At 46.0% G+C, this 12,454-nt stretch overlaps 1 protein-coding gene across 1 annotated transcript in view; it reads left to right on the top strand.

Moving 5' to 3' along the window:
• The window catches only part of LOC128657021 (zinc finger protein OZF-like), an 87,549-nt gene that overhangs the window by 33,721 nt on the left and 41,374 nt on the right, over nt 1–12,454 (top strand). Inside the window, exon 7 of the mRNA XM_053711248.1 lies at nt 12,338–12,436. Within this exon, the coding sequence (XP_053567223.1) occupies nt 12,338–12,436 (99 nt within the window). The remainder of the gene's footprint in view (nt 1–12,337; nt 12,437–12,454) is intronic.

Below are 12,454 nucleotides of genomic sequence, written 5' to 3'. Positions count from 1 at the left end.
TAAAGAGAATCAAGGGCATGTGTATGAATAATTCACACGAAACAGAGGGTGAGAGAGAGAGGGCATGTGTGTGTGCCATTAGCATGAAGCAGAAGGTGGGAGAGAAGATAATAAAGCCATGTGTATGTACTATGAATAAGAAGCAAAGGTGAAATAGAATAGAGATTGTGCGTTTGCATAGTATTTGCATGCAGCAGAGGGTGAAAGAGTAGGGAAGAGAGGGCATGTGTGTGTACCAGTTACATGAAGCTGTGGATAAGAGAGAAGGCTAGAGAGGGCATGTGTGTGTATCATTTACATGAAGCAGAGGGTGAGAGAGAAGGGAAGAGAGGGCATGTGTGTGTACCATTTACATGAAGCAGAGGGTGAGAGAGAAGGGAAGAGAGGACATGTGTGTGTACCATTTACATAAAGCAGAAGGTGAGAGAGAAGGGAAGAGAGGGCATGTGTGTGTGCCATTAGCATGAAGCAGAGGGTGAGAGAGAAGGGAGGAGTGGGCATGTGTGTACCATTTACATGAAGCAGAGGGTGAGAGAGAAGGGAAGAGAGGGCATGTGTGTGTATCATTTACATGAAGCAGAGGGTGAGAGAGAAGGGAAGAGAGGGCATGTGTGTGTACCATTTACATGAAGCAGAGGATGAGACAGAACAGAGGGCATGTGTGTGTGCCATTAGCATGAAGCAGAAGGTGGGAGAGAAGATAATTGTTACAGAAGCATTAGTTATTTTGTTATGAAGAGCTTATTTCCCAGCAGCAATGCCTGAACCAGCAAGCCAGCGCCTAAGAAGGGCTCCAAGAAAACTGTAACAAGTTTCATTTCATAAAGAGTTAACTCTTTTTTTTCAGCTTTTAGAAACTATTGTCTAATCACCTCTGGAGCCAGACTGCTAATTGATAAGATGAACTTGTAAACTTGTTATCTTAAGTACTGTAATCCTATTGTGGCCTGTCAAAGGACAGTGCTCTCTATCTAAATGTGTGATGGGGGATTTTGTGCTTCCCCCCCTCTCCCCCTGGGAGTGCCCTGTGTGCATGTAACCTTAATAAAAAGCAGGCTGGGCATCCCAGTCCTGAGTTCTTGTTTGACCCTCAATCGCAGCGTTGACTCGTTTTTGTGGGCAGAAGGGTATCCTAGCTGTACTGCAGCTAAGGGAGATTATTCTATATTTGCGAGACTCATATAGAATACTATGGAAAGCAGCTTCTCCCCTCTTTAGCAATAGGGATCCAGGCTACTAAGCGGTCCATCTCTCAGCGAGACTAAGGGTAACCGTAACATTTGGCGGCAGCGGCGGGATTTTCCTGGATTTCCTAGGAGAGGTACAGAACGGATGGAGAGCGCTTACGAAAAATTGAAGCGTACAACCCTAAAGGATTTACTTGAAAGCAGAGGGGGGTACGCCAGCAACCGGCCGAGGAGAGAGCTGATCGCAGAATTGACCGAACTGGATCAGAGCTTCACAATGGCGGAAACACCGACCACGATTAGTGACGAAAAAACCAGGATTGTTCGGGAAAGGCTCTCATTATACGGGCCGAACCCCTCCATGGAATTGGTACAGCAGTTGATGGCGGAGGCGGACGAGGATATACGAGAGACTCGAGCCCACGAACTCAACCTAGCGAACGCACACCGCAATGCTGAAGCCCCGCAGGTAATCATCCCTGTCGAAAATGCTGGGAGGCCCAAGATACCCTATGCGGCATTTCGACCCTTCCTAGAGAGCGAGACAGGGATTGATGAATATTTGGCGGACTTCGAAAGGCAATGTGCCCTGCACCAGATTCCCAACAGAGAGTGGCCCACGATATTGTCTGGGAAACTATCCGGGCGAGCCCTGGAAGCCTTTCGTACTCTGGGTGCTGAGGAAGTGACACAGTATGAGCTAGTTAAGGAGACACTGTTGCGACGGTACGCTGTAACTCCGGACACGTATCGCCGACAGTTTCGGGGCACGGAAAAGAAGCCTAACGATACCCATATGGAATGGGCGCACCGAATGCGGAGAGCGGCAAATCACTGGCTGAGCGGAAGTAAAGCGGTGACTGGGGAGGAAATTTTACAATTGTTTCTCTTAGAACATTTTTATAATGGCATGGAACAGCAAGGGAAGGAATGGCTGCGAGACAGGCGGCCTTCTACCTTAGAAGAAGCAGCCAAATTGGCCGATGAACATTATGACTCCCGTCTTCACGAACCCATGAACTACCGAGCTCCAGCACGGGTCGAACCCAGAGAGGTTTACCGTGCACCCCCTCGTGCTGAATTCCGAGCCCCGGTGCCCACAGGGCCCGTCCGACACTCAGGACCACCCAATAACAGCTCTGAGCGTCCCAGACCGACTTGCCACCGATGCAAGCAACCAGGGCATTTCATGGCTAGCTGCCCCCTTAATACGCACCAGACACCCAGGAATTACAATTACCCCTCTGGGTCCTATCGTCCGGCCCGGGCCCTCTGTGTTAACCAAGAGGCCCCTATGGAGGGATATGTGGGGCCGCTTCACGAGGCAGACCCTGTATATGCTGCCTCAGATAACCGCCAGCACCATCGGCAGAGGGTATGGCTCGAGGGGCGATCTACCGAGGGATTGCGAGACACAGGGGCTACTATCACGCTGGTACAGAGTCATTTGGTGCCAGAGCACAAGCGATCCGGACAGACTGTGGCCGTTAGAGTGGCGGGGGGGGATGTGTACAAAATTCCAACAGCTAAAGTGCATCTTGATTGGGGAGCGGGAAAGGGGGCTGTGAACGTGGGCCTAATGGATAATTTACCTGCCGAAGTACTACTGGGCAACGATTTGGGCCCCATGACTTCTGCCTATGCTCCAGTATGCAACAACGAGGCGGACCCAGTGACTACACGGGCCCAAGCCCGGACGGAGCGAGAGCTCTCACCAGTGCGGGAGACACAGGTAAGACCTACCCCGACCTTGCCTGACAGGTTAGGCCCCATACCCTGGGACACCCCAGATGCCTTCGAGGCAGAGTCTAAGACTGACCCGACCTTACAAAAGTACCGGGAACGAGCAGAGACCGGAGGGGGCGGGGCAGATAACGAAACATTCTTATGGGAAAAAGGGAAACTATACCGCTGGACAGAGAAAAGGGGACAGCGTAGGCGACAGCTGGTAGTGCCCCACAAATACCGTCAAGAAATCCTCAAAATAGGCCACGACATCCCCTTAGCAGGCCACCTAGCCGTTACCCGTACCCTACACCGCATTACTCACACGTTCTTTTGGCCAGGGGTGCACGCTGACGTTAGAACTTACTGTAACACCTGCGATGTGTGTCAACGAGTAGGAAGGCGAGGCGATCACCCTAAAGCCCAGCTAGTAAATATGCCCATTGTAGAGGAACCCTTCAGCCGGGTTGCTATTGACCTAGTGGGACCACTGGCTACCCCTAGTCCCTCCGGTAAGCGATACATTCTTACCGTAGTGGACTACGCTACCAGGTACCCAGAGGCTGTCGCCCTATCCAACATACAAGCGGATACGGTAGCGAATGCACTAGTACAGGTGTTCTCCCGGGTAGGATTTCCAAAAGAAATCCTATCCGACCGAGGCACCCAATTTACGGCTGAATTGACCCAACAACTCTGGCAGGTTTGCAAAATTAAGTCCCTCCTAAGCTCCCCATACCACCCCCAGACGAACGGGCTGTGTGAGAGGTTCAATGGGACCCTCAAGCAAATGCTCAAGACGTTCACTCAGGAATACCGAGACTGGGAACGCTTCCTGCCGCACCTCCTATTTGCTTATCGGGAGGTGCCCCAGGAAACGACAGGGTTCTCTCCCTTCGAGTTGCTCTACGGAAGAAAGGTACGGGGACCCCTAAACCTGATCCGGGAGCACTGGGAGGGAGAGATGGAGGCTGACGGTGTCCCAATTGTGCCATACGTGCTGGAACTCAGGGACCGAATGGAGCAATTAGCCAAATCCGTGCGGGCTAATCTCCAGTTGGCCCAGAGAAGACAGAAAGTATGGTACGATCGGGGGGCCCGAAAGAGAATCTTCACCATAGGACAAAAGGTGTTAGTACTTAAGCCGGTGAAGACAGACAAATTGCAGGCGTCCTGGCAGGGTCCCTACCAGATCGTAGAGAAAAGGGGAGACACCACTTATGTGATAGCTAGCTGCCACGACAACAATCTTAGAAAGACATTCCATGTAAACATGCTCAAGGAATATTTTGAGCGACCAGAGAACGTGACGGCCGTATGTTGTTCCCCTCAGGAAGACCCCGACAGTTTACCCATTCCAGACCTATTAGAAAAGAGCCTCCCCACAGGTATAGTGGCGCAGGTTCAGATAGGGGACCGACTTAGCCCCACTGAAAGGGAGCAGCTCAACCAACTCCTCCAGTCCAAACACCTCACCTTCTCCCCGAAGCCAGGGTACACTACTTTAACCACCCACCAGGTAGATACTCCGGGACAAGCTCCCTTGCGCCAGGCTCCGTACCGAATCCCCGAAGCAGTTAGGACAGGAATGAAGAAGGAGATCGATGAGATGCTCCAGCTCAGGGTAATTGAGCCCTCCGATAGTCCCTGGGCCTCCCCAGTTGTCTTGGTGCCCAAGAAAGATGGGACCACCCGGTTCTGCGTAGACTATCGGAGGCTCAATGAAAATACCGTGACGGACGCTTACCCTATGCCCAGGGTAGACGAGCTACTCGATCGTATAGCCAGGGGAAATTACCTGACCACTATTGACCTCTGCAAAGGTTACTGGCAGATTCCCCTGGCCCCGGAGGCTATCCCCAAGTCGGCATTCGTCACCCCATTCGGCTTATATCAGTTTAGGGTAATGCCGTTTGGGATGAAGAATGCCCCAGCTACATTCCAGCGCTTGGTGGATAGGCTCCTGGATGGCTTCCAGAGTTTTGCTTGCGCCTACCTGGACGACATAGCGATCCACAGTGAGTCCTGGGAGGACCACTTAGCTCATGTGGGAATGGTTCTGGATCAGATCCGGGCTGCTGGCCTGACTCTGAAGCCAGAAAAATGCCACTTTGGGATGGCCGAGGTACAGTACCTGGGTCACCGGGTGGGGTGTGGAAAGCAGCGACCAGAGCCGGCCAAAATAGAAGCTGTCGCCAATTGGCCCACCCCCATCACTAAGACTCAGGTCCTAGCCTTCCTGGGCACGGCAGGGTACTATAGACGGTTCGTACCAGACTACAGCACACTTGCCAAACCCCTGACTGACTTGACCAAGAAGAACTTACCTCGACAGGTCCTGTGGTCTCCCCACTGTGAAACGGCTTTCCAGGCTCTCAAAAATGCTCTAATTAACGCTCCTGTCTTGGCGGCCCCAGCCCTTAACAAACGTTTTATCGTCCATACAGATGCTTCCATGTTCGGGCTGGGAGCCGTCCTCAGCCAAGTAGGCGAAGATGGAGGGGAGCATCCAGTTGCCTACATCAGCCGGAAGCTCCTGCCCCGCGAAGTCAGCTATGCAGCGGTCGAAAAGGAGTGTTTGGCTTTGGTGTGGGCATTAAAGAAATTGACTCCCTATTTATATGGTCAGGAGTTCACTCTGGTCACCGACCATAACCCGTTGGTGTGGCTGAACCGGGTCTCTGGAGATAACGGCAGGCTATTACGTTGGAGCTTATCGTTGCAAACCTTCAATTTCACCATTACTTACAGACCTGGGAAACAGAATGGCAACGCCGACGGGTTGTCCAGACAAACCGACCTCAGCCCCGCATAACCAGCGGTCTGGACAGCCTTAGTCTGCCCCGAAAAGGGGTCAGACCGTGTCTGCCAGAGTGTTCCACAGAAAGGGAGCAATGTTACAGAAGCATTAGTTATTTTGTTATGAAGAGCTTATTTCCCAGCAGCAATGCCTGAACCAGCAAGCCAGCGCCTAAGAAGGGCTCCAAGAAAACTGTAACAAGTTTCATTTCATAAAGAGTTAACTCTTTTTTTTCAGCTTTTAGAAACTATTGTCTAATCACCTCTGGAGCCAGACTGCTAATTGATAAGATGAACTTGTAAACTTGTTATCTTAAGTACTGTAATCCTATTGTGGCCTGTCAAAGGACAGTGCTCTCTATCTAAATGTGTGATGGGGGATTTTGTGCTTCCCCCCCTCTCCCCCTGGGAGTGCCCTGTGTGCATGTAACCTTAATAAAAAGCAGGCTGGGCATCCCAGTCCTGAGTTCTTGTTTGACCCTCAATCGCAGCGTTGACTCGTTTTTGTGGGCAGAAGGGTATCCTAGCTGTACTGCAGCTAAGGGAGATTATTCTATATTTGCGAGACTCATATAGAATACTATGGAAAGCAGCTTCTCCCCTCTTTAGCAATAGGGATCCAGGCTACTAAGCGGTCCATCTCTCAGCGAGACTAAGGGTAACCGTAACAATAATAAAAGGTCATGTGTAAGCACTATGAATAAGAAGCAGAGGTGAAATAAAATAGAGATTGTGTGTGTAGTATTTTCATGAAGCAGAGGGTGAGAGAGAATGGAAGTGAGGGTGTGTGTATGTACCATTCACATGAAGCAGAGGATGAGAAAGAAGAGAGGGCATGTGTGTGTACCAGTTATGTGAAGCAGAGGGTGAGATAGAAGGAAGAGAGGGCGTATGTGTAGTATCTGCATGAAGCAGAAGTGAGAGAGAAGGAAAGAGAGGGCATGTGTGTGTATAGTATTTGCATGAGGCATAGGGTGAGAGAGAAGGGAAGAGTGGGTATGTGTTTGTATCATTTACATGAAGCAGAGGGTGAGAGAGAAGGGAAGAGAGGGCATGTGTCTGTACCATTTACATGAAGCAGAGGGTGAAAGAGAAGGGAAGAGAGGGTATGTGTGTGTACCGTGTACATGAAGCAGAGGGTGAGACAGAAGGGAAGAGAGGGCATGTTTGTGTACCATTTACATGAATATAAATGAAACAAACAAAGAAGGCGCCACCATAGTGCACAATCAGTGGTAAAAGACACGCCGTTAACGCAAGTAATACTATACTTAAAAAATTCCAGACACTTGAAAAGTGTCACAAGCGCCTCCTGGACTCGTCCAGCTAACTCACACTCTTGCACTTTCTGGATCCGATGTCCGTATGTGGCTGGTACTCCCCTCGGCTGGAAGACACCCGACGTCTGATGTTAAGTCCTTACACCACAATACTGTGTTCAAATGCTCCAGAGAACTAAAGTCAGTGGTTAGCCGGGAAATTATCCTTTAACAAAGGATCACAGAGCAGGTATATAGAAATAAATGTCTGTGGAACAAAGTCTTAGTTAAAAGAATAAAAATACTTTATTGTTAGCAACTAGGGACACTATAGTTTAGGATGGTTTTAGCTATGTTTCTTTTGTGTTCACCCCATCTTTTTTTGAGGGGTCTAGATGTTCTCCCCACATATTGAACCTCACAGCTGCACTCCAGCATATAGACTACAAATGATGAATCGCAAGTGAAGTGTGTTTTAAAGCTAAATTTCTCCTTACTAACAAATGATGTAAATTCTTTCCTTTTGTCATTAGTATATGCACATAGACCACAATTCAAGCGGTTGCATTTGTAAAATCCAGGTTTTCCCAGGAATTCATTCTCAACGGTCCCAGTATTAAATTGTTGGACTTTAGTTTTAGGATGATAAGTCTTCATTACCACTTTACTGGGGGCTAGTTTGCTTTTTAAAGTAGGTGTTCTTCTAAAGGTACATATTGGATGATGCCCTACACAATCTCTTAATAGTGGATCTCCCGCCAATATATGCCAGTATTTCTCCAGGATATTTTTAATTTTATTGTGATTGTTATTATATTGTGTGATGAATCTAACTCCCTTGGTCATGGCTTCATCATTCCTAAAATCTACCCTCTCTTGTTTGTTTGTCTGGGAAGGAAACAAAATAGAAGCCCAGAATTTTGTTAATAGTCTGAATGAGAACGAAATGGGTCTTAATTTTACATAAAAAATTGAGGAAATCAGTGTTGAATTTCTTGATCTAATACTTGAATGGGATAATTCAGGTAATGTTATCACCAGAACGTTCTTTAAGTCAGTTGATACAAATAGCTATTTGAATTTTAAAACCAATCATCATCTGCCTTGGAAAAAGAATATTCCTTACAACCAATTTTGTAGGATACGTAGAAATTGCACCAATTTAGACACATTTGATAACCAGGCATTATTATTGAAAAATAGGTTTCTTGAGAGACATTACCCTAGGGATCTCATAGAAAAGAGTTATTTGAAAGTGAGAAATAAATGCAGAGAAGATTTCTTTGCTAATTATACTGACAAAGATATAGTCACATATAGACCCGAGAGGGTAGATTTTAGGAATGATGAAGCCATGACCAAGGGAGTTAGATTCATCACACAATATAATAACAATCACAATAAAATTAAAAATATCCTAGGGAAATACTGGCATATATTGGCAGGAGATCCACTATTAAGAGATTGTGTAGGGCATCATCCAATATGTACCTTTAGAAGAGCACCTACTTTAAAAAGCAAACTAGCCCCCAGTAAAGTGGTAATGAAGACTTACCATCCTAAAACTAAAGTCCAACAATTTAAGACCGGGACCGTTGAGAATAAATTCCTGGGAAAACCTGGATTTTACAAATGCAACCGCCCGAATTGTGGTCTATGTGCATATACTAATGACAAAAGGACAGAATTTACATCATTTGTTAGCAAGGAGAAATTTAGCATTAAAACACACTTTACTTGCGATTCATCATTTGTAGTCTATATGCTGGAGTGCAGCTGTGGGGTTCAATATGTGGGGAGAACCTCTAGACCCCTCAAAAAAAGATGGGGTGAACACAAAAGAAACATAGCTAAAAACATCCTAAACCATAGTGTCCCTAGGTGCTAACAATAAAGTCTTTTTATTCTTTTAACTAAGACTTTTGTTCCACGGACTTTTATTCCTATATACCTGCTCTATGATCCTTTGTTAAAGGATAATTTCCCGGCTAACCACTGACTGTAGTTCTCTGGAGCATTTGATCACAGTATTGCGGTATAAGGACTTAACATCAGACGTCGGGTGTCTTCCAGCCCAGGGGAGTACCAGCCACATACGGACATCGGATCCAGAAAGTGCAAGAGTGTGAGTTAGCTGGACGACTCCTAAGAGTCCAGGAGGCGCTTATGACACTTCTCAAGTGTCTGGAATTTTGTAAGTACAGTATTACTTGCGTTAACGGCGTGTCTTTTACCACTTATTGTGCACTATGGTGGCGCCTTCTTTGTTTCATTTATATCTGTAGATTCTATCATCTTGGACCACCAACAAGAGATCTGAAGAAGCAGCTTGCCACCACCTATCGAATTTAATACCAGCGGTTTGTTGGATATCCATTTTGGACTTTGAACTTTTTTTTGTTACTTTTTTAGTCAGGTGCCATATGTCTTTTGCCGTTTGTGTGTTCTGTCTGGTAATATCCTGCCAACCTATAGTATACCATTTGTGATTTATATAATATTCACATTCAAATATTGAGGTTACTTGCATTACCAGTTTATGTATTTGGTTTGAATTTGAATAATTTTCCAGACCAAATCTTAACATTGTTGGCGCACTGATTTTTATGTTTTGTTGACCATTTACATGAAGCAGAGGGTGAGAGAGAGGACACTTGTGTGTGCGCCATTAGCATGAAGCAGAGGATGAGACAGAACAGAGGGCATGTGTGTGTGCCATTAGCATGAAGCAGAAAGTGGGAGAGAAGATAATAAAGGTCATGTGTAAGCAGTATAAAATAGAATAGAGATTGTGTGTGTAGTATTTTCATGTAGCAGAGGGTGAGAGAGAAGGGAAGAGAGGGTGTGTGTATGTACTATTCACATGAAGCAGAGGATGAGAAAGAAGAGAAGGAGTGTGTGTATTATTTACATGAAGCAGAGGATGAGAGAGAAGGGACAAGAGGGCGTATGTGTGTGTGTATCATTTACATGAAGCAGAGGGTAAAAGAGAGAAGAGAACAGAGGGTGTGTGTATGTACTATTCACATGAAGCAGAGGATTAGAAAGAAGAGAGGGCATGTGTGTGTATTATTTACATGAAGCAGAGTGTGAGAGAGAAGGGAAGAGAGGGCATGTGTGTGTACCACTTACATGAAGCAGAGGGTGAGAGAGAAGGGAAGAGAGGGCATGAGTGTGTGCCATTAGTATGAAGCAGAAGGTAGGAGAGAAGGGAAGAGAGTGCATGTGTGTGTACCATTTACATGAAGCAGAGGGTGAGAGAGAAGGGAAGAGAGGGCATATGTGTGTAACATTTTACATGAAGCAGAGGGTGAGAGAGAAGGGAAGAGAGGGCATGTGTGTGTACCATTTACATGAAGCAGAGGATGAGACAGAACAGAGGGCATGTGTGTGTGCCATTAGCATGAAGCAGAAGGTGGGAGAGAGAAGATAATAAAAGGTCATGTGTAAGCACTATGAATAAGAAGCAGAGGTGAAATAGAATAGATATTGTGTGTGTGTAGTATTTTCATGAAGCAGAGGGTAAGAGAAGGGAAGAGAGGGTGTGTGTATGTACTATTCACATGAAGCAGAGGATGAGAAAGAAGAGAGGGCATGTGTGTGTATTATTTACATGACGCAGAGGGTGAGAGAGAAGGGAAGAAAGGGCATGTGTGTGTATCATTTACATGAAGCAGAGGGTGAGAGAGAAGGGAAGAGAGGGCGTGTGCGTAATATTTTCATGTGAATAATACACACACATGCCCTCTCTCCCCTTCTCTCTCACCCTCTGCTTCATGTAACTGGTACATACACATGCCCTCTCTTCTCTCTCATCCTCTGCTTCATGTAACTGGTACACACACATGCCCTCTCTTCTCTCTCATCCTCTGCTTCATGTAACTGGTACACACACATGCCCTCTCATCCCTTCTAACTCACCCTCTGCTTCATGTAAATGATACACACACATTCCCTCTCTTTCCATCTCTCTCACCTTCTTCTTCATGTAAATTATACACACATGCCCTCTCTTCTCTCTCATCCTCTGCTTCATGTAACTGGTACACACACATGCCCTCTCATCCCTTCTCTCTTACGCTCTGCTTCATGTGAATAGTACACACACACATGCCCTCTCATCCCTTCTCTCTTACTCTCTGCTTCATGTAAATGATACACACACATGCCCTCTCTTCCCTTCTCTCTTACCCTCTGCTTCATGTAAATGATACTCACACATGCACTCTCTTCCCTTCTCTCTCACCCTCTGCTTCATGTAAATTATACACACTCATGCCCTCTCTTCTCTTCTCTCTCAACTTCTGCTTCATGTAAATGATACACACATATGCACTCTATGGGGCCTATCTAATGGAGTTTGATGTCCCGTGTTTCTGGCGAGCCTGCAGACTCGCCAGAAACAGCAGTTATAAAGCAGCGGTCACAAAGGCCGCTGCTCCATAACCCTGTCCGCCTGCTCTGAGCAGGCGACGGACATCGCAGGAATTCAACCCAATCGAGTACGATCGGGTTGATTGACACCTCCCTGCTGGCGGCCCATTGGCCGCGAGTCTGCAGGGGGCGGCGTTGCACCACCAGCTCTTGTGAGCTGCTGGTGCAATGCTGAATACGGAGAGCGTATTGCTCTCCGTATTCAGCGAGGTCTGGCGGACCTGATCTGCAGTGTCGGATCAGGTCCGGCAGACTTTGTTAAATAGATGCCTATATCTCATCTCCTCACGCTCTAGTTCATCAAATGGTATTCTGAAAACTGTTTTTATTGTGAATTCAGTCATTTTGGCCATTACTAAATATGTGATAATAAAGGAATAAAATAGCAACTGGTACTTTGCAATATAATTATCCTTTTGAATCAATTACTGTTGTGTAACATTATGTAATCTATTATATGTACATTTAAGTTCTGAAATATTGAACGTAAGATCTGAATTTTCAAATCTAATAAAATATATGTTATTGATCAATCTCAGTATCCCCAAAAATTAAAGGGACAGTCTACTTGATTTTGGTTATTGTTTAAAAAGATAGATAATGATTTTACTACCCACTCCGCAGCTTTGCATAACCAAGTTTGTTATATTAATATACTTATAACCTCAAAGATTGCCTGTTTCTTAGTCTGCAGAGGCTTAGATAAAGGGAATCACAGAGTTAAAAGGGTATTACTATAACAGTGCTGGTTATGAAAACTGGGGAACGGGTAGTAAAGGGATTATCTATCTTTTTTAAAAAAAATTCAAGTAGGCTGTCCCTTTTTAAGTGTATGGCATTTAAGTACCCATTGCTATGTTAAACATTAATTGCTTTTAGGGTGACATAAAATCCTAAACCATGAAATATTGTCTGCATTAAATGTTCTGACAGATGACATTAATACTGACGTATATGTTAAAACAGAAGATCTGAGTGTAACGTGTCAGCTGAAAGCTCCAATGCAAGAAATGTGTTACATTAACAATGAAGGTAAATGCACGTGTGTGA

Source organism: Bombina bombina, chromosome 4 (genome assembly GCF_027579735.1).
Source record: "Bombina bombina isolate aBomBom1 chromosome 4, aBomBom1.pri, whole genome shotgun sequence".
Taxonomy (NCBI): domain Eukaryota; kingdom Metazoa; phylum Chordata; class Amphibia; order Anura; family Bombinatoridae; genus Bombina; species Bombina bombina.
Note: the sequence above shows the minus strand (reverse complement) of the source record. Positions and strands in the feature narration are given on the sequence as shown.